This window comes from Pleurodeles waltl, chromosome 1_2 (genome assembly GCF_031143425.1).
Source record: "Pleurodeles waltl isolate 20211129_DDA chromosome 1_2, aPleWal1.hap1.20221129, whole genome shotgun sequence".
Lineage (NCBI taxonomy): Eukaryota > Metazoa > Chordata > Amphibia > Caudata > Salamandridae > Pleurodeles > Pleurodeles waltl.
Window position 1 is genome coordinate 795,444,447 of NC_090437.1, and position 22,604 is coordinate 795,467,050.

Genomic DNA, 22,604 nt, shown 5'->3' on the forward strand with positions numbered 1-22,604 from the left:
ACGCATAAACAGTAGTCAGAGTCTAGCGTCTTGGAGGTGTGCCAATCTCAAATGTTTCTTTTAAGTCCCCAACCAACTTTTAGTGCACAGCAGTGCCTCGTTATCGGCCAGCTGTGTGTTTGTGTAAATCCAGCCTTGCTCACTAATGAATGAGCTACTCCGTCACATGCGGCCGAAAATATCAACAGTTGGACTAAAGTTTCTATAGTCTATTTTCCACCCTAAAAAAAAATCTTTTATAATTTCCGTAGGTCGCCGCCTCTTCTTACCTGCCCGTCCTAAAATAAAACGCCGCAGATTCCCGCCCCGCTCGCATTTTCCTGCGGAGAGAATCAGGAAACGAATCCGAAAGCACATGAGCTGAAACTGTCAGTGACGTCTCGCGGGGATTAACTAGCTGAGAGAAAAGTTTTGTTTTTGAGGAGGCGGGAGCGGGGAGCAGGGACGGCACTTCCGCAGGGGGAGGCGTCACACCGGCCGGTACTCTGCCACGGACTTCAGTTTCTGAAGACGGACAGCTTCTCCCGCTTGAGTCTCCACGCAGGACACCAAGAGGGAGAGAGAAAACAACGGCTTTTGTTCAGCGCTTGTTGGTAGCGCCCATTCGAGAAGAGGGCTGTGCAGAGACCACGCATTCCATCCTACCTCCTCCCGAACGCCCCCGGTCTTGTAAGGGCGCCCTCCCTGACCCATGTGTTGATCTCTACATTAGTCTCTGCATCTTTACGCTTCTCTGCGGTTTTGCAGCTGCTTCCAAAGTCCTATTTTAACAGAAGTATAGACGATAAAACCCACATTGATCAGCTCGGGTATGACCTCCGGCCTCCTGCTTATATCTGTCAGCAAAAAGTCCATTGAGTAGCCCTTTTCGGTCTGTTGGCTCGGATATCCACCTTTGGCGACAGCGCCGTATCTAACCTACCATGAGCTGACTTTCCTAAATTTCTGCAGAAGAAGCACTTCTGGTGCCAACAATCAATCCCTCATTAATTCCAGTGCTCGTGGTGAACACTGATCTCCTGCCCCATTGTTCACCAGTGCCCCTGTTAAATGGGTACACTTCCCTGTTAGTGGAATTTCTCACCTCCTGCGGTGGTGCATTGTACTTACGTCCCAGGAGCATAGCCCACACAATCCAACCCTGTCCCGTCTGAAATTGTACCCCTTTGGTGGCAATATCATTGAATCTATTTAACTAGGTGCATCTTTCTTTGTTCCTCTGCTAGCCATTCGTCACTGGTTTATGGTGATGCGGACCGTATTGGCATAAATCAATCCCATCTGATACTTTGCCTTCCACATTTTAGTGGTAGACCTCTGCTTCCTTTTACCCTTAGGTTGTATAATTTGCTCTCACCCGGTGTAGTAATTCAGATCGCTCATTTGGTATCCAAGATCTCCAAGTATCCTTTGTTGATGTAGTTCTAAGTGGTATAGGCCTCTTTCTCCTCGCTGGGGTGGTGCGAACCTTTTTTAATGTTGTAAGCCTCAAGCCCTACATTGTACTCCAGCTCTCCTTTTCATCCTGTGTCAGCAGCCCATGATGGAGGCAAGCCTTACTTGTGCTGTGTGCCTTGGACTTTTTGAGGAGCCTGTGACACTGCCGCTGTGTTCGCACAATTTCTGCAGGCGCTGTGTGCAAGGCTGTACCTCCTCACCCCCTGTGCTTCCACAGCAACTTTGCTGCCCACTCTGTCGCAAAGTAAGCTCCGTCCCTGGTGGTGCCGCACGCCTACCTGTCAATACCACTCTGGCAGAGGTAGTGAAGCTTCTGCGGTCTACGCCATGCAAGGAAAAAGAGGACGTGGCAGTGGGTGCTGGGCCCTGCTTGCTGCATTCAGGGAGACAGCTTATGCTCTATTGCCGCATGTGCCACGAAGGAGTATGTGGCCAGTGTGTGTCTGAACACCACCAAGGGCCATTCCACAGCATCAATCTCCTGGACATTACCTACCAGCAGGAAAAGGTAAGATATGGTATAACCCCTTAAAACAACGTGCACCTGGAGACTCGATTTGTGATCAGTTATAGATGATATGACAGATCACTATTTCAAATCTGCTCAGTGATTTGCTAGGGTCATGAATACTATGCTATGGTGTGGCTGATAACCTAAGTTATGTTCAGTTGCGTTTGGTAAGATATCTGCATGCAACTGGTGGAAAATGGATCTGAAAGTACTAGCCTAAGCAAGGCGGACAAGATTTTAGCTAGCATAAGGTCGTTAGACTAAGCAGAATGGCCAGAAGATTATTGAGCAAAACACCTAAAATCTCAGCAGATTCTGAGAAAGTTTATACTTAAGTTCATGACTTCCCTTTCAGGTATGCATCCTCTGCCACCTTTCAAAAAATGATTATTCATATTTTGCTATTTAAAAATAAAACTGGCCTAAATTTAGTCTTGTTTCTTACAAAAAGATTGTATCTGTGCCTCCAGATAAACGCCATATTTATACCCATTCAATTAGATTTACTTGTCTTTTGCTCGCTCAGTGTCTCTTCCAGTTAAGGGGGATATCTCAGGAGGAGCAACCATCTCTTCCTCCTCTAATCTGTCTTCTGTGATAGGTTGCTTTTAGACAGAAGTCCCCTTAAGACTTCAGGCCTGGTAGACTGTCAGGAGACTAGACTCCATGTACAGCATGGTTAGGACTATGAGATGGTTACTGGTGAGCATAATTTACTATATGCAAAGCTTTGCCCCCTTCTTGGTGTAGCCTCTGGCATATATGGTCTCTTGGGAATTCACACCTTTTTCTGGTTGACCCGGTAGCACCTGTTACTTGACCCAGTAATGTTAGGAGTGTATGTTTTCTGTACTGGGTTCTGGCAGCAAAATAATCGGAACTGCAAACTTTAGTTGCTACTTTTTTTTGGAGTGTCTATTATGTGTGTACTACCTGAGAGCCTCGCTGACACACTTCAGAGTCTGCTCATTGGGTGGAGAGGACATGTTCTCTGTTCTTCTCCACTGACGTAATCTCCTTGCAAAATGCCCAGGGGATATTCGAGGGCTGGGTGCAGCCAAGCCAGGTTTCTCTGTCTGTTTGATCTTGGCCTCTGTAAGGTTGTTAAATTTGTCAAATGTGGCAGAGGGCTCTTCTGACTCAGTGTCAGTCATGAGGAGTTGTCACTTCAGTTATCTGATATTGAGACAGTGTAAACGACTACTCCACTTAGGATTTGGGGTTGGGCATGAGGAGTCATCACCTCAGTCTCTCAACTACATCTCAAAGGAGGTGCAGGCATAGATCGGTCCAAGAACTTACACTCATTAGCATTAGTAAATGTGTATAAAATTTGCTCTAGATGTAGCTTGATAAATACCTTTCCATATCAGATGGCTATAGCAAACTGTCACATCCAATGTATTATGTCATCAGTGCTGACTTTTGAGATGTCATTAAACATGTCCTGAGTGATGTAATATGTTAGGTCCTAAGCAGTGCATATCAGAGACATAAGTTATAGTTAGCTCAGATAAATGTAACTGCAAATGCCGAATTTCAATGTTTTTTTTTTTTAATATTTTTTTTTAAAGTTTAACACAACAGAAAATTAGTGCTATTTTTACCTAACTTTATCCTTTAGGTTTTTTCAGTAAATTTGAAGTTTCTTTTTTTTTTTTTTAACGTGAAGTCTAGTATTGTTGTTGAAAGTTAATTATATTGTTAATTTTAAATATTATACTTTTCAACCTATTTAGAATACTATTGTAATGTAATTTATATATATATTTTTTTCCTTCTCTGGTACTGCGATATTATAGCAGAACTACTATGGGCCTGCTGTAGCCAGTGACAAATCCCCATGGGAACTGCAGTATACTCTGGGCCATATGTGCAGAGGCATTTTGCATTTCCTAATGGTGCGCATCACTATTGTGTGCTGTTAGGAGATGCAAAATGCCATTTTGGTATGTACGGAAGGCATTTTTTGGAAAATGCTAAATAGAAAATCCCAAATAGGGAATCGCTAACATTATGTACAAAGGATTTACTAATTGTAAAGAGTTGCAAAATTGCCATTTAGAAAATGCATTTAGCATCAATGTGGATCTGGTTGTAACCAGGTAAAAACTAAATGCATCTGGCTCACTCAGAATGGCGGCCCTGTATGTCTTGGCCAAAGAGAATGAGGATTTAGGCTGATAGGCAGAGAAGGAGGTAGAAACAGGAGAGGCTATTCAAGGTGAGAGTCACCCTTTTTTAACAGACTGAGGAGGAGATATTTGGGAAGTACAGACTCAGTAGTGAAGTAATTTTGGAATTAATTGCTGAGTCACAACCTCAGCTACAGACCCCAAAAGTCAGAAGCAGTGCAGTCCCACCACAAGTACAAGTATAGCACTGTCTACACCTTTTGGCTTTAGTCGGTCAGCAAGGAGTCCTAGCAGTGGCAAGAGAAGTGTCACAAAGTGCATTTTCTAGGTTTTGTCACAGGTTTCTGGACATCATGGTTTTCCAAGTAAACAAATACATATGCCCAATATTAGCAACAGACCAAAGTAATCTTTTACAGGGCAGCACACTTTCTCAATGTAATTGGCTGTGTTGATGGCACACACATTGTCATATTCCCCTCCCGTACAAATGAATTCCCATATAGAAATATGAAAAGCACCCATTCTCACAATTTACAGGTAGTGTGTAATGCTTCATGCGTCATAACTGACCTCGTATGCAGATTCCCAGGCAGCACTCGGGTGTGGAATTTATTAAAATATCTACTTGTCCAGGGGACAGGTTGCTTCTCAAATCTACTTGTCCTGTAAAAAGATCTACTTGTCCCTTTGGTGCCATGTAGTGTGGCGACAAATTATGGCAGCAATTAATAGCCTCTCTGATTATGCCAGGGCTACTACCATAGTAGGGCTTGAATACTTGGAGTTTCAATCCCTACTGTAGCAATTTCCTTATTTTACCACCTTTCTGCAGATCTGCATACTGGGGCTGGAGGAAGCAGTAAGCAATAGTTCCAGGGCTGGAATACCTTTGAGTCTGCAAACCTACTAACCTGCATGTTTTAAAGATTTTTACCAGCTTCTCTCTAATATTTTCCCATAATAAGAAAGGTTGGACATTTACTCCTGACAATGGCAGAATTAGAACTTCTTCCAGGGTTGGGAAGAAAGTGGCTGGAGGGAAAATGAACTTGCAAATGCTCAATAGATTTTCACATGAGCACATCTACACATCGTATTTACCCACGCTAAAATACAGTTCACAAATATTTTATAGGGGTACGACATATACCATGGGTGCACTTTTGTGACTTTCTTTAAGAATTTGGGGCCACAAGTAGGTAGGTTCAGATTTGTGACCTGCAAATTGCGAGTCGCAAATCCGAATGTAGGATGGTGTCCTTGACACCATCTGTGATTGGCAAGGGCTTCGCAAATGCCCACATCATGAATAATCATGAGGTGGGTCGCAATTTGCGACCCCCTCACGAATGGTGGCCTGCTGGAGACAGCAGACCATCATGTCTGTGACTGCTTTTCAATAAAGCAGTTTTTTTTTTTTTTTTTTTGTAATGCAGCCAGTTTTCCTTAAAGGAAAACGAGATGCATAACAAAAACGAAAAATGAAATGTTTTCGTTTCATTTTTTCAGAGCAGGCAGTGGTCCGCAGGACCACTGCCTGCTCTGAAAAAATGTTTACAGTGACATTCACAATGGGGAAGGGGTCCCATGGGGATCCCTTCCCTTTTGCGAAAGTGTTAGCACCCATTTGAAATGGGTGCAAACTGCGATTGGTTTGCGCCCGCGTTCGCGGTCACAAAACAATCCTACATTGCACTGCGAGTTGCAAATAGGAAGGGAACACCCCTTACTAATTGCGAGTCGCAAACCCATTTTGTGATTCGGTAACCAGGTTACTGAATTGCAAAACTGGGTTTGTGCATCGCAATGTGCTTTTTGCACGTCGCATACAGCGAAAGTCGCTGTTTGCGACATGCAAAAAGCTACCTACATGTGGGTCTTGGTCCCTAATTAGGTCTGGTGTTAACAAAGACATTTTGTTTTTATTAAACTTCTATTTCTCTCTCTTTCGGCTGGCTTTAGTGAATGATCGCATTCTGCTCTTCCACAAGGAGCATATTGCCACACAAAGTAGTTTTGTTCAGTGTCAGGAACTACAGTGGCAATCAGTGACGTAACGAAACTGGAGGGTGCCCCTTTGCAAAGAACATGGAGGAGCCTCCTCTCCAGACTCACTCAGGGCAGGTGCTGTGCTGACGGGGCCCCCTGGAGGGCGGCTGCGGGGCCTTTGTTATGCCGCTGGTGGCAACGTGTGCTTTAAGAGTTAAAAAAAACTTTTTGGGGGGGTTTTGCCAATGTTTGTTACAATGTTGAGGGCCTGGTAGCTCCCACAACAATAAAGTGTTACAAAAGTCATGTCAAAACAAGACACGCATTGATGAAACTAAAAGACTTATAAAAGTATGTCAGATCAGTTGGCTTTGTCAGTGTTTGTTTATTTTCATGCTTCCCATAATCGTGTTGAAAATGGTTACACTGATTTTCCATTAGAAATATTTTTGGGAAATACTAGCATGCATCAACACATTTTACTAAATGACACTTAATTTGCATATAATCAGAGAGCATTCTGGGAGCATTATACTTAGCCTCTTAGCCTAAACTTTTCAAACATGTGTGTACACGTTTTTTTTTTTGTACTGGAACCAACGTCAGTAGTGAAGTGTGACCTTAAACATTTATTTACAGCACCCACCCTAATAATGAAGGCTTTCAAATAATGAACCATAAATACAAGTTCGAACAGCATTATCTTTTGGAAACACATTACCTCAACTGCAGAGAGTTCAACTCTCTGTAAACAGGCAGCCAAAGGGTTTGTGCTGCAGGGGGTTGGGCCTACTTGTCCCAAGGACAAAGTAAACATAAAAACTTGTTGCCCTTGACCCCAAACAAGATGTCCCGGGCGTATAGGAATTCCACATCCCTGAGCACCCATGACTCCTTCATGTTCTGCCACAGTGGAATACATAACCAACTGTCTCAGGGTGAATTAGGTGATGACTTATTACTTGTTAAGAGAATTTCTGACTGAGTGCACACAGTGGCTAGAACTGTTTGTGTAATGTGACCTAATGGTGTATCCTTCTCATGCTTTTTAAGGAGACAGTGCATATGCTGCATCCATGGATACTGCCACCGCACTTTATTCCAAGAACCGGAAGTCAACAGCAGTACAACAGGACACATAAGACAACATGGTCCATCATTGAATGGCCCTTTGGCATACTGACGTACAGGTTCTGCTGCCTCCAGAAAACTGCAGAGTCACCACTTTATAGACCTGAGACCACCTAATTTAGATAGGCAGAGTTATCAGTCTGTTTTCACTGCACCTCACCGACATCAAAACCATGGTGGAAAAGGGCTGTGAAAACTGCTAAATTCTCCCCTCGCCATGGGAGCATTTCCTTTTTAATTACCAAATAGGAAATCCTGATTCTGGATTTTCCGTTTGAAAATAATAAAGAAAGCAGTTTGGTGCAGGGTTCCAGCATATTGATGTAGCCATGCACCAAACTGTAAATAGCATTGACAGGAACGGCTGTTCCTGACAGTATTTTAGAAATGACTGCCGGCTTGTCGGTCATTTCCAAATTTGGTGGGCGGAATCGTCTTGACCTGGATGACATTAAGACCTCCTCCAGACCAACTGAGATTACTCCATCTACCAACAATGAAATCAGGCCCTTTGACTAGTCATGCATTGTGGCTTGGTCAAGCGGAAGCTGTAACGTGCTATTGTATGCATACTCGGGATGGATTGCCAGTACTAACTGGGAATAACCTATCAGAGTAAGTGGAATAGGTGGTGCCACAGTAGGTGACTTCCAGCAAATACAGCTTGGAATTGGCAATGGCTCCAATGTGAATCCAACCATAATGCTTGGTATGACAGTGCATGTCCCATACTTTGCTGAGGTTCTCCACATTATAGTGACGCAGTTTGTCAGACACTGCATGTCTGTCAAGAAATCTCTTGCATGGTCCCGGAAACCCTTTAACCATAATACAGGGGCACTGTGATTTAACACATCAAAAAACTTAAGCTGTTAAATAAGATCACCTATTTTCGCCATTACACAGACATATCCACCTGAATCCATAATGCCATGTGCTGTAACAGTAGTCAAACCTGGGCTGTGGAGAAGACCTTCATCACAGTACCTAATGTAAGCTGATGAGCAAATACATTTAGTGCTCTTTCCAATTGAGTAGAAATAGAGCTATGTTAGACAAAATGCTGTGCTTCTTAGGCCCCTAGTGTGAGTTGGGTGCATATACGTGCAAGGATACCATGTGACCGCCAATAACATTTCCTGGCCAGTATCCTTGTACATAAATCTGTCTGTTACGAGCATTTTCCTCCAGTATGGGGACTAACCTGTGGGCCCAGCGTTACCAGATCCAAATCCAGATTTGGTGTCCCTAATTTGAGACAAATCTGCTTTGATTGACCACATTGCGGTAAATTGGAGTTGGGAGTAAGGCAGTGATTGTTGAAAGGAAAGCAGAGCCGGTGTGCTGGCATAAGGGAACGTTCTGTGTTCCTCTGTGCCATGGGACAGTGTCGGGTTGGTGACAGGGGTGAAGGCATGGCTGCATTTTCAACCCAAACCTAAATTGAAATGACTTATCTCAATTTGTTATTTCCTATTAGGAAATCGCATTGTAACAAATTCCTAAATTGAAATTTCATTACTGCGAATGCAAATTTGTAGAAATCGTTATTAGTGGAATACACTCCTGTGTACATTTAATTTTGTGATTCCCTAATAGCGGTTTCTACAGATTCGCTATTTGAAAATCACTAAGCCAAACCTTCGTACATATGGCACTTTATGTCCTATTCAGGTCAAGCAGTAGAATCACAAGTCTGTGCAGAATTAACCTCTTAGCTGCTGGGCCTTTTCCCCCCCAGTGCTGAGCCCTTTTTTGGCTATTTGGGGTACTTCGCGCTTAGGGCTTCATAACATTTTGTCCACATAAGCTAACCACGCCAAATTTGCGTCCTTTTTTTCCAACATCCTAGGGATTCTAATGGTACCCAGAGTTTGTGGTGTCCCCTGGAGCAGACCAAGAAAATAGCCAAAATACAGTGAAAAATTTGTTTTTTCCAAAAAAATTGGAAAAAAGGGCTGCCGAAGAAGGCTTGTGGTTTTTTCCCTGAAAATGCCATCAACAAAGGGTTTCTGGTGCTGAAATCACTAACTTCCCACCTTTCAGGAACGGGCAGACTTGAATCAGAAAACCACATTTTTCAACACAAATTTGACATTTTACTGGGACATACCCCATTTTTACTATATTTGGTGCTTTCAGCCTCCTTCCAGTTAGTGACAGGAATGGGTGTGAAACCAATGCTGGATCCCGGAATGCTAAACATTTCTGAAAACTAGACAAAATTCTGAATTCAGCAAGGGGTCATTTGTGTAGATCCTACAAGGTTTTCCTACAGAAAATAACAGCTGAAATAAAAAAATATTGAAATTGAGCTGAAAACAACAGCCATTTTTCTTTATGTTTTACTCTGTAACTTTTTCCTGCGATGTCAGATTTCTGAAAGCAATATACCGTTTTGTCTGCTGGACTCTTCTGGTTGCGGGGATATAAAGGGCTTGTAGGTTCATCAAGAACCCTAGGTACCCAGAGCCAATAAATGAGCTGCACCCTGCAGTTGGTTTTCATTCTATACTGGGTATACAGCAATTCATTTGCTGAAATATGAAGAGTGAAAAAGAGGTATCAAGAAAACCTTTGCATTTCCAAAATGGGATCAAGATAAGGTTTTGAGGAGCAGTAGTTATTTGCACATCGCTGAATTCCGAGGTGCCCATACTAGCATGTGAATTGCAGGGCATTTCTCAAATAGACGTCTTTTTTACACACTCTCTTATATTTGGAAGGAAAAAATGTAGAGAAAGATAAGGGGCAATAACACTTGTTTTACTATTCTATGTTCCCCCAAGTCTCCCGATAAAAATGATACCTCACTTGTGTGGGTAGGCCTAGTACCCGCGACAGGAAATGCCCCAAAACACAACATGGACACATCCTATTTTTTTTTATAGAAAACAGAGCTGTTTTTTCCAAAGTGCCTACCTGTAGATTTTGGCCTCTAGCTCAGCCGGCACCTATGGAAACCTACCAAACCTGTGCATTTCTGAAAACTAGAGACCTAGGGGAATCCAAGGAGGGGTGACTTGCGGGGCTCGGACCAGGTTCTGTTACCCAGAATCCTTTGCAAACCTCAAAATTTGGCTAAAAAAACACATGTTCCTCACATTTCTGTGGCAGAAAGTTCTGGAATCTGAGAGAAGCAACAAATTTCCTTCCACCCAGCGTTCCCTTAAGTCTCCTGATAAAAATGATACCTCACTTGTGTGGGTAGGCCTAGCGCCCGCGACAGGAAACACCCCAAAGCGCAACGTGGACACATAAAAATTTTTGGAAGAAAACAGAGGTGTTTTTTGCGAAGTGCCTATCTGTAGATTTTGGCCTCTAGCTCAGCCGGCACCTAGGGAAACCTACCAAACCTGTGCATTTCTGAAAACTAGAGACCTTGGGGAATCCAAGGAGGGGTGACTTGCGGGGCTCGGACCAGGTTCTGTTACCCAGAATCCTTTGCAAACCTCAAAAAGTGGCTAAAAAAACAAGTTTTCCTCACATTTCGGTGACAGAAAGTTCTGGAATCTGAGAGGAGCCACAAATTTCCTTCCACCCAGCGTTCCTCCAAGCCTCCCGATAAAAATGATACTTCACTTGTGTGGGTAGGCCTAGCGCCCGCGACAGGAATGGATCACACAAGGGTCAATGGTAGTCATTGCTTGAGGTCTACTGTTAACCCTGGAGTGATTCATTCTTGAAGCATGCACTAGGCGCAGGCACACAAGCGGGGTTGTGTTTTTATCAGGACAAGTGGGGAAACACTGGGTGGTAGGAATTTTGAGGATCCCTGCAAATCCCTGGACTTCTGCTCATTGAAATGCAAGGAAATGTGTTTTTTAAGCACATAATGTAATTTCAAGGGGATTCTGGGTGAAGGAAAACTGGTGAGAGCCATGCAAGTCCTGCACCCTTAGACTCCCCTGGTACTAGTTTGTTAAAGTTAACCCACCACTCACACTGGTTGGTTTTAGCACCACCAGAAATTATGGTTTCAAAGCATGATTACTTATCAAAGTATCTGAATATTGAAACCAAGCCTTCTGAAGGTGGGCCATAAAGCCGCGTCCAGGCACCAACCTCTTTATGGTCCATTCACACGCCATTCACGCACAACAAACAACCCTTTCATATCGCCAGCCACGGGCCCAATCCAATCAATCACTCCACTCACATTAACTTACCCCTGCCAGACAAGGGCCCATCACATTCACACGCCACAGAACGGAATAAGTTTGACTACATTTTACCACCTGTCAAGTAACTACCTCCTTCTTCCTTAACATTAAAAAAAATGCATGCGTAACAAACCTTTACTAATGACTCCTGTGACAGCCACCTGAGGCTCTGGAAGACATGTTTTTCATGCGCCTTTAACGCACTCTCTGTGCTAAATCCAACTCCTTCCAGTTTGTGGATGCAAGTTGGGGGTGTCCGAGTATGCCGTACAAAGCGATTCCTCGAACTGAGTGAGCATATCTACCTTTGAAACTAAGGGAGACATGCTGGGGATTTCTCATGATGTTCCCTAAAGAGAAGGTCATAGGCTATGGAAAAGGGTAGTGTTTGGTACATAGGGGAGTCCATGAGAACGTAGCATATGTCCCAGCCAACATTATGTACAGTGATGTGACTATAATGCACTTATACAGCAAACTGAACATCTACTAAGTTCTGATGGAGGATGAACATGAAAAGCAGGTCAAACACTGACCTATACAAGTCATTCTCCTACAGTGCTGGGATGGCACCAATGGGTTTGAATCCATAGGTGTAGATGATGTACATCTGTACTACCTTTACTATCTGCCTTCTACCTGTGCAATAACCCTGTGAAGGCACTCCTACCATAAGCTTTCCTTACCCATCCATGTCTCTGTTCTCATCAGAGTCCTGGCTAATCCTGTATAATAGCCAAGTGAACCTATACTAGTTTGTGGAAGCAAGTTGGGGGCTTCCAAGTATGCCCTACAAAGTGATTCCTCGAACTGAGAGAGCATATCTACCGTTGAAAGTAAGGTAGACATGCAGGTGAAGAAAGGGTACTCCATGGCAATGTGGCATATGTTCTGTCACTAGTATATGCAGTAGGGAGAAGAAAATGCATGTTAATTGAACAGAACAGCGACCACGCCAAAAGGAAGTCCATGATGAAGTAAAATTCTGTGGCTCCTTGTCTAACGAAGCAGTGGCCCATGGACGTTCGGTATCCATGCACTGCCACTGAAAGGATTACCCAACAGCAGCTCAACCTCAGTCGATTTCCCAGAACTTTGCTTTAGTATGATACAACGGAAAGCAAGTAGGGATACAGAGGCCTGGTTGTGATGGACACTGGGGACAGTAATACCGACTCTCCTGCCGCTTTCCATGCTTTGAGCACACTTTACAGCGACGACATGGACGATCCTTTTTGGGTGTTTTAGGTATGCGATCAGCAAAGTGTCGCTCCTGCAGCCTTGCCACATCCTCCAGAACATATGAGGTGGAGGCTGCTGCTTCTTCTGTAACAGCAGTGAGGCTTTCAATTACAGACAACTGGAAGTCAAGGAAAGTCATGAGTCTTCCTGTTGTTGTCTGACGGTAAACAACATACGCATTATATGTTGCCATCTGAATCGGGTGGGTAAACAGTTTCTTGTACCAAGTGCGAGTTTTACGACACGCATTGTATGGTTGAAGAACCTGGTCGTTCTTGTCCACTCCACCCATGTACTTATTGTAATCGAGTATACAGATGGGCTTGTGGACTTCGGCCATCTGACCCCAAACAGTGATGGGAGAAGTGCTCTCATCATGAATTGTAGTGAGCACGTATCTATCACGTCTATCTAGGAACTTGACTGCGAGCAGTTTGTTAGAACGCAATGCAGTACTCTGTGATTTCTGGAGTTTCTTGCAAACAAGCTCCCGCGGGAATCCTTTGCGGTTACAACGAACTGTACCGCAGGCCACAGTGCCAGCTTTGTAGAGCTCACTGAACAGCTCTACTCCTGTATAGAAATTGTCCACATAAAGGTTATAACCTTTGTGAAGAAGTGGCTGGACAAGTTCCCATACAATCTTACCTGTGACCCCTAACACGGGAAGGCAACCTACAGGGTTTAGGGTAGAATCCTTCCCTGTATACACTCTCAGGCTGTACACATAGCCAGTAGAGCTCTCACACAGCATGTACAGCTTTATGCCATAGCGAGCTCTTTTGCTCGCAATGTACTGTCTGAAAAGCAGCCGTCCTTTGTACAGGATCAAGGACTCATCGACTGCTATATTCTTTCCAGGAGTATATATCTCTGGAAACCTGGCAGACAAATGTTCCACCTCGCCGAATTTTGAACAACCTGTCATGATCTGGATGGTCCCGGGGCAATACAGCAGAATTGTCATTGAAATGCAGCATGCGCTGCAGTAGCAAAAAACGATCTCTGCTCATGTATGGTGCGAAGATGGGAGTTACCCAAACAGTGCGAGTCGTCCAGTAGGACTGCAAGGTGGGTTTCTGTACTAACCCCATTTTGAGCGTAAGGCCCAAAAATATCTTCAACTCCGCCAGCGAAGTGGGAGTCCACTGGCGTGCCCTAGAACGGGGCCCTAGAGTGCCTCCGCGCTCCCTCAGAAATTGGTCTGCACGCAAATTTGTTTGCTGCACAACTTTCTGAAGAAAGTCAACATCCAAAAACAGATAGATGTAGTCGACTGGCAAAAAGTTAGCTGTATCGACTTTACATCCAGCGTCACCAGTAAAAGGTGGAATTTGGGGCTGAACCAAACAGGGGGGCTGCCAAGAGAGCACTCTCTCTGTGCTTGCGGCAGCAAGCACGTGCTCTCTGGGTTCGGCTAACCCAATGTGGTCCCGCTGCCCCGAATGTGCTTGCGAAGGGACAGCACGGATGTCGTCATTGTCTCCTTCAGACTCACTGGAAGAGGGGTCGTCAGATGGGACTCCGCCGACTGAAAAATCACTCCCAGAATCTGCCCCATTGTCCTCTCCCTCAGATGCTGTCTCAGTGTCTGCTGTCTCAGTCTCTGAGCCTACATCAGAACTGTCCTCCATAACCCGAGCTAGGGCTTGATCAGCAGTCATCCAACGAGACGCCATCTCTGCAACTGGCTAAACCGTCCCTCTAAATTACTAGCCTACGTAGAAGGCAGATAGTCACAAAATTGCGTGTGGGTATGTTTGTTGTGTACAACAGGAAATGTCGTCACCTTACCTTCGCTTCTTCTCCAATTCTGCAGATTTTCTGAAAACACTGAAAAAAACTAAAAAAGAATGTATTACTTCACCTTACCACACACCCTGTGCAACAGTCATTTTTGGTGCTCTGCCTCCCATTACCTCCTCTTCTAATTCCCTCAGTACTACCCAGCAAAAGTGCCACTCATATCTCCATAGTCCCCCTGGCATTACATTTGTTTTAAAGCGCAGGTAACCCTTGCCTTTACTAATCCACTCAGCTACTTTATGGCAACTGCCACTACAGAAAAGACATGCATGCATGCATATATATATATATATATTGTGTGATCAAGATTCTCACCCCACTACACGAGGTTCAAATTGACATCTTTTATTGCAAGCAACAGCCACGTACGCGTTTCGACTCTCAAGGATTCTTGATCACAGTAAATGAGTCCCTCTTTTCTTTCATTGTTTATACTTGCGATAAAACATGTCAATTTGAACCTCGTGGAGTGCGGTGAGATTCTTGTTCACAAAATATTTCCGAGGTTGCTCTCCTCCATCACTGAGCACCGGCAGTGGAGTGCACTGCGCAACAGTCTTTTTAACCAATTTGTGTTGCGTATATATATATATATATATATATATATATATATATATATATATATATATATATATATGTTTAGAAACAAAGTGGTTGAAGGGTTGCTGGGCGGCACACTCCACTGCCGGTGCCCAGTGACAGAGAAGACTTATCTAATGCCGAAAAATTTCACCGCACTCCACGAAGTACAAATAAAAGTGTATTTTATTGCAGTCAATAACCACCAACGTGTTTCAACTCACCAAGGAGTCTTGATCACGGTCCTCGTGGAGTGCGGTGAAATTGTTCACCATTATAAAACAACACACACAAGAATAACAAGCATTTACAATGTAATGGGTCTCGCATCTGCTCGAGTTAGAGCTATTAGCGTTATAAACTCCTAACCCAACTTTTCTTGCCACATAAATTGATAATTGAAAGTTAAACTCTTTCACATAAGAGAGCCGATTCACAGCGCCACGGCCACCAATCGCATCATGTGAAGAGTTACACAAAAGGAAAAGAAGTTCGCTCGCAGTTAAACGTAACAGCAAAAGTGCAATTAGCCATGTACCAGGGGCGATGGCCAAGGCGGTAACAAAACCTCCCCAAGGAGGGACAAAGGTAAATCATTTTCCAATGTCATCAAAGGATTTTTGAAGGGCAAGCCCACGAACGAGTGGTAGTGATGGGCGTGAGGCGGGCGTTGTTAGAAGCCCAGATACACACCAACAAGTCAGAAAAGCAGCACATGGACGCTGCAATGCTTGTCCTGAAAATATATATATGTGTATATATATATATATATATGTATATGTGTATACATATATACACATATATATGAGAGAGAGAAAGAAAACACGACACTGATGTCACAAACCTTTTTTTTTATACATGTGTGCTTGCCCTTGGCAAAGCACACATGTATAAAAAAAATATTGGCCCCATTGATATTCACCCTAAGGGCTGACCAACAATTTTTTTTTTTTTTCTTTTTTACCCTGGGGGGGGGGGGCGATTGGCCCCCCCAGGCAAAACTACATGTTTTTTTTTTCCCCCCCCTGGGGTCGGCCCGTGTTCCAAGGGCCGACCCCGCCATTTATTTTTTATTTCGTTTTTTTTTTAATTGTGGGGGGCGCGATCGCCCCCCAAAACTGTGTAAATTATTAAATATTGCCCCCGGGGGGGGGGCGGCCCGTTTACGAGGGGGCCGACCCCCCCAAAGAAGATCCCTGGTGCCTAGGGGCGTTTCCTGGCCGTGGATCGCAGCCGCGCTGCGATCCACGGCCAGGAAACTGTGCCAGGGAGGCATCGATGGAAAGGGGAGAGCCTCCCCTTTCCATCGATGCCTCCCTGGCATCTGGGGAGGCCGTTTTGGCCTTTTTTCCCCCACCGGAGAAAGAGAGAACGCTTACCTGCTTCTCTCCTTCTCCGTGGGGAAAAACTGCACATGGACGCTGCAATGCTTGTCCTGAAAAAAAAAATATAATAATATATATATATATATATATATATATATATATATATATATATATATATATATATATATATATATATATATATATATATACACATATATATGAGAGAGAGAAAGAAAACAAGACACTGAAGTCACAAATCTTTTTTTTTTTATACATGTGTGCTTGCCCTTGGAAAAGCACATATGTATAAAAAAAAAAATGGCCCCATTGATGGTCACCCTAAGGGCTGACCACCAACTTTTTTTTTTTCCTTTCTTTTTTAACCTGGGGGGGCGATCGGCCCCCCCAGGCAAAACTACACGTTTTTTTTTTCCCCCCTGGGGTCGGCCCGTGTTCCAAGGACCGACCCTGCCATTTTTATTTATTTTTCCGTTTTTTTTTTATTGTGGGGGGCGCGATTGCCCCCCAAAACTGTGTAATATATTAAATATTGCCCCGGGGGGGGGGCGGCCCTTTTACGAGGGGGCCGACCCCCCCAAAGAAGATCCCTGGTGCCTAGGGGCGTTTCCTGGCCGTGGATCGCAGCCGGTGCCAGGGAGGCATCGATGGAAAGGGGAGAGCCTCCCCTTTCCATCGATGCCTCCCTGGCATCTGGGGAGGCCGTTTTGGCCTTTTTTTCCCCACCGGAGAAAGAGAGAACGCTTACCTGCTTCTCTCCTTCTCCGGTGGGAAAAAACTGTGTCATAAGGGGGCGGGAGGGGGGTGGGATGGAGACGCGGAAGCTCTTCCGCGTCTCCTAAGGTACAAAAAAAAAATAAAAAATCCTCCTGTGCATTGCACCGGAGGATTTTTATCCCCCTCCCTGGTGTCGGCCACTGGTCTTGACCCGCACCAGGGAGGGTGTGTGGGCGTCGGCCAGTGGCCGACGCCCGCACCAAAGGGGTTAAAAAAGAAAAAGTTGTTTACTATTGAAAAAAAACATTTTTTTCATTTTCTTAAAAGGCATAGGTCTTCAACATAGATCACATTTTGGGGATATTCTGAGTTTTTATATATATATATATAAATTTTTTTCTTTCTTTTTTTTTTTCCCCCTCTGGTTTTGTGCTCTGGCTGTACTGTATTGCAATATCACAATAGCTGATGACAAGGTCCTGTGGTAACACAGAGATGTTTGTAAGTTCTGTTCTGGTGTTGCAGCGGTACCATGAGGCCATCATAACATTTTAAATGTTGTGTTTAGTATAATACAGTAATTCTTTTTTTAACGTTAAAGCTAGAAGTTTCTTAAATGGCTCAGAATAAGGATATCCTAGTGTGTGTTTCTAATAAAAACACATTGTTTTTGTGGTCTCCCTGTGATATAGTGATACTCTTGCTGAGTACCGCAAAACAGTTGTCACACACACAATACACTTTTAGTTGGTGAAAATGTTGATTGGGTTTCACTGCATAGAGAATCGTGATTTTACCAAAGTCAAGGAGGCTAGCATTAGACATAAGTTTTTTTATTTGCCACTTCCAAGCAGCACCCTTAAAGAATTCAATAGAATATTAGCTACACCAAATCTCGAAAAATCCACTCTACCACTCGCATTAGCGATTCTTATTTGATCAGGTGGAGCTATTTTTAATACTCGTCCCTTCTGGCGAGTTGACACTGAACAGGTGTTCAGTTCCGTTGAAAAGTGGAGGGGCAATAAAAGATGACTTTAAATTAAATCTTGTCCTTATCTCACATTTGCTCTGTGTTCACAGAGGTCAAAAGTCAGTTTTTCTTACAATTAATTTTCTTTCTGACAACAGAGTTCCAGGACTTGGTAAAGTGAATTGTAAGACCTGCTGCTTAGAATGCAAAATAAAAGGAAATAGGGTGTCAGGTTTTTCCTAACACACAACATTTAAATGACTAAGTCAATTGTGCAAACATTTCGAAATATATTTCAGTAGTTGTGAAAGCCCTTTTTAGGTAGAGCGTTACAGTTCAACATGTTGTTTACTTTTAGGTAAACTTGTTCTGTGGGTTCAAGTGATTTCATTTGTTGGTTCCAGTGTCCTTTAAAAATCCTTGCTTGCTAGTGGTCAGTTCTGCCTCTTTGGCCTGCCTTTTTCTCTTTGGGAGCAGCACCAACTACTGTATAATTACGCTTTGTCCTGTTTATCTCTTCTGTAGGGGACTTTTTATTTATTTTATTTTTTAGTATTTGCCTGATTGTCTTACACTGTGGGTGCATGTTCAGTCCCTCCTCCCCATCAGCTCCCTCTGCAAACATAAAACCAAAATCAGAGGGGGGAGGCTTTTCCAGGCCCAGCCAGGCCTCCCCTCGTTCTTTCTTTTGTTTAAACATGAGTGCGTTGTCGTGCATACTTTATAAAGGTCACTGTAAAACACAGGCTTTTTCTCGTCTAAATAAAAACACCATATGCCCTTGCATCACTTCCCTAAGAGTCTCTCAGTCGCTCACGCTCTCTCTCCAGGGCTCCTCCCTGCCAGCACTCACGACATGTACATGGCACACAGGGCATTGATTATCTTTATTGGGGCCCATAAATCTTCATTCTGCTCTGCTGGGGTTTAGCACATCTTGTTAACAATACAAAAGGGTATTCCATGTTGCTATCAATTGTATAGCCTGCCATTGGTATTTTCTGTTGGCGCTGTGCTCTGCCTAGTTTCATTTTGTTAGAGCACTCTGCAGAGTGCATCTTTTGTTGCTAGCTCCGTCTGGTGATTCTCCCTGTCCATCTGCTGGCCCCCCTCCCCCTCTCCCCCTAAATTGTGCATGTTTGCTTGGTCCGGTGTTTCTCCCCATCCATCCGCTGTCTCCAGCCCCCCACCCTCGATTGTGCATGTTTACTTTTTTCATCTTTGCTGTGTTGCCCCTCCCATTCTTGTGTTAGCCCCCCACCCACCATTAAAAAAAGCAATATGGTGTAAACATCACAGGCCACGTCATAGCACTGTTATTCCTTCTCCCCACCTGCCCTGTATCCTTTCATTGTTTCTGTTGCCACTATAGCCCCTACCGCTCTGCTTCCATTGTCTGAGTAGAGTTACAAAAACATGAAAGGTGTTGAATCCGCGCCTTAATGTGGCTCATCAGTGAATTCTATTAGGCTCGTCGATTCATCACCCGCCTCTTCCCCTCATGTACCTCTCCGGGGATATATCTTTCCGAGACAGGTTTTTCAGATGGAAGGAGGTAGCGGGAATTCGGATCCGTTACTAACTCCCTGCTGCATGCAGCACATCTTCAGCCCAATCTCAAATGGGTTGTAAATTGATGTAATGTTCTTTATCTTACAGCTAAAATCACTCAAGTGCCATTGTTTGCAGCGGCTCTTCTCTCACAAGGCCAGATGGGAGCAGGTGCGAAGAGGCCGTTGCATTCTGATGACATGTCATAAACGGAGCCGAGCTGGCAGCAGGCACATAACAGCGTTCCTGTTTGTGCCATGAGTGAGTCATTCCAGTAAGCTGTGGTACAGAGTGCTCTACTGAAATGTGCTGCAAGGTGGCTGACCGTGCTTAACCGGTTCTGTGCCGAGGACGTAATGGTTACGTCCTGCGGCACAGTGCTGCTGTGCCCAGGACGTAACATTTGCGTCCTGGGCACCCAGCCCAGAGGGAGCGCTAGCGCTCCCTCTGAGGGGTTCCCCCCCACTCCCCAAGTCAGGGATGGAAGGGGAAGCCCTACCCCTTCCACCCCGACCCTCCACCCCCCCTTGTGACGTCAGCGCGTGCTGACAATCGCAGAGCTTCCCCCATAAATGCTTTGCATTTCTCTTCCGATCACGTGGGGGAGGCCGAGAGAGGCTTCAGAGGGAAGGAAATGTATTTTCTTCCCTTTGAAGTCTCTCTCTGCGTTTTGGCAGCCGGATTGAAAGCAATCCGGCTGTCAAAACGCCCACTAGACACCAGGGATGTATTTTGAAAAAAGGAAATTGGCATAAGGGAGCGACCCCTTTTTGAGGTGGGGAGCGACCCCTTAGGCAAGGGTCGCTCCCCTAGGGGGCAAAATATATTTAGGCCATTTCTGCCCCCCTTGGGTGCAGATTGGCCTATTTTTATGAGGCCAAAAACCACTAGACACCAGGGAGTTTTTTTTTGTTCGTTTTTCACGTAAGGGGAGCGACCCCTTAGACAAGGGTCGTTCCCCTGGGGGGCAAATTTATTTTAGGCCATTTCTGCCCCCCATGGGGGCAGATCAGCCTATTTTAATTAGGCCGATCTGCCCCCAAGGGGGGCAGAAACCACTAGGCACTGCAGATTTTTGTTGTTGTTTTACAGATGGGGAGTGTCCCCCTAGGCAAGGGTCACTCCCCTGGAGGCGCAAATTGTATTTAGGCCATTTCTGCCCGCTTTGGGGGCAGATCGGCTGATTTTAGGTCAATCTGCCCCCAAGGGGGGGCAGAAACCACTAGGCACCAGGGATTATTTTTTTTGCGCCGTCACGCAAGTGGAGTGACCTTGTAGGCACGGGTTGCTCCCCGGGGGGGGTTAGGGGGGAGGAATTTATTTTAGGCCATTTCTGCCCCCCGGGGGCAGATCGGCCTATTGTTGTTAGGCCGATCTGCCCCCAGGGGGAGCAGAAACCTCTAGGCGCCAAGGCATTTTTTTTTTTTTGTTTGTTTGTTTAGAGATGGGGAGTGACCCCTTAGGCAAGGGTCGCTCCCCTGGAGGGGCAAATTGTATTTAGGCCATTTCTGCCCGCTTTGGGGGCAGATTGGCAGATTTGAGGTCAATCTGCCCCGAAGGAGGGCAGAAACCACTAGGCACCAGGGATCTTTTTTTTTTGCGCCGTCACGCAAGGGGAGCGACCTTATAGGCACGGGTCACTCCCCAGTGGGGTTGGAGGGGGGGAATTGATCGGCCTATTGTTATTAGGCGATCTGCCCCCGGGGGGCAGAAACCTCTAGGCACCAGGGCTAATTTTTGTTTTGTGTTTTTTTTTTGTTTGTTTGTTTTTTTAGAGATGGGGAGCGACCCCTTAGACAGGGGTCGCTCCACAGGAGGGGCAAATTGTATTTAGACCATTTCTGCCCCCCTTGGGGGCAAATCGGCCGATTTTAGGTGAATCTGCCCCAAGGGGGGCAGAAACCACTAGGCACTGGTGATCTTTTTTTTTTATGCGCCGTCAAGCAAGGGGAGCGACCTCGTAGGCAAGGGTCGTTCCCCAGGGGGGGGGGAATTTATTTTAGGCCATTTCTGCCCCCTCTGGGGCCGACTGAGCTGGAGGCCAAAATCCACAGGTAGGCACTTTGCAAAAAACACCTCTGTTTTCTGTAAAAAAATGTGATGTGTCCACGTTGTGTTTTGGGCCCTTTCCTTTCGTGGGCGCTAGGCCCACCCACACAAGTGAGGTACCATTTTTATCGGAAGACTTGGGGAAACGCTGGGTGTGTAGTGTGGTCATTTTTATGTATCCTTTGCGCGTATGCTTCAGGCGTTAGGCCTTTGTGCACTTTGCCCTGGATGTATTTTATTCCTTTTGCTCGCAGCATAGAGCCTCTGTGCACTTTGCTCTAAATGCATTTTATTCAGCTTCGTACTGTTATTTTTCAAATAGCCAGTTCTACGGTCTTGTTTTATTTTTTTATATCACACTGTTTAGCCTACTTCAGCACTGGAGTTCTCAATAACACATTCTTGCTCACTCTGTGCTTCAGTCAAGGATACAGTCTGGTACATTGCCGCTAGACGTGGTAGGAGTTTAGTCTTTGGGTTACAGCTTGCGTAGGGACGTTTTGTTACCACATCGACAGGTTAGTTATAAAAACACTTCCCTGTCCTAACAGAGGAGAGAGGGAGATTCCGACCAGGGAACCACAACTAGACGCTGACTGCCCTGTTGCAGATGCTGAACAAGACCACAGGCCTTTGCTCAGGTATGAGGGTTGATGACTTCCCAGGGAATCTGAAAGGCAAGCTTAGAGCTTAACATGCTGTGCTCTAAATAGAACTGACTCAGAGGGAAAGTAACCTATTAACACTTTTTTAAATGGCAAAGTCGGGTCATCAGTTTAAAACCATTCTTCTGGTCTGCAGTGGCAGACTGGTAGCCTCATTTGACCTTTGTCAAACCTAGAGTGGCACAACTAGTGCTGTAATTCCTGCGATGACCTTCTAACTTACAAACCCTGGGTGCCAAATACCAGGTACTTACAAGTACTGATATCGATGCTGCACGTCGTCTTGGCG

General features: G+C 44.9%; 1 protein-coding gene across 4 annotated transcripts in view; it reads left to right on the top strand.

The window, feature by feature from the left end:
* Positions 1 to 334: 334 nt before the first annotated feature.
* Positions 335 to 22,604, top strand: part of LOC138304164 (uncharacterized) — a 266,322-nt gene continuing 244,052 nt past the window's right edge. The window contains exon 1 of one of the 4 annotated variants that reach the window (XM_069244002.1): positions 335 to 1,966. In XM_069244002.1, the coding sequence (XP_069100103.1) occupies positions 1,541 to 1,966 (426 nt within the window). In that variant the 5' untranslated portion in view covers positions 335 to 1,540. The remainder of the gene's footprint in view (positions 1,967 to 22,604) is intronic. The other 3 variants (XM_069243994.1, XM_069244018.1, XM_069244010.1) reach the window with 3 other exon arrangements.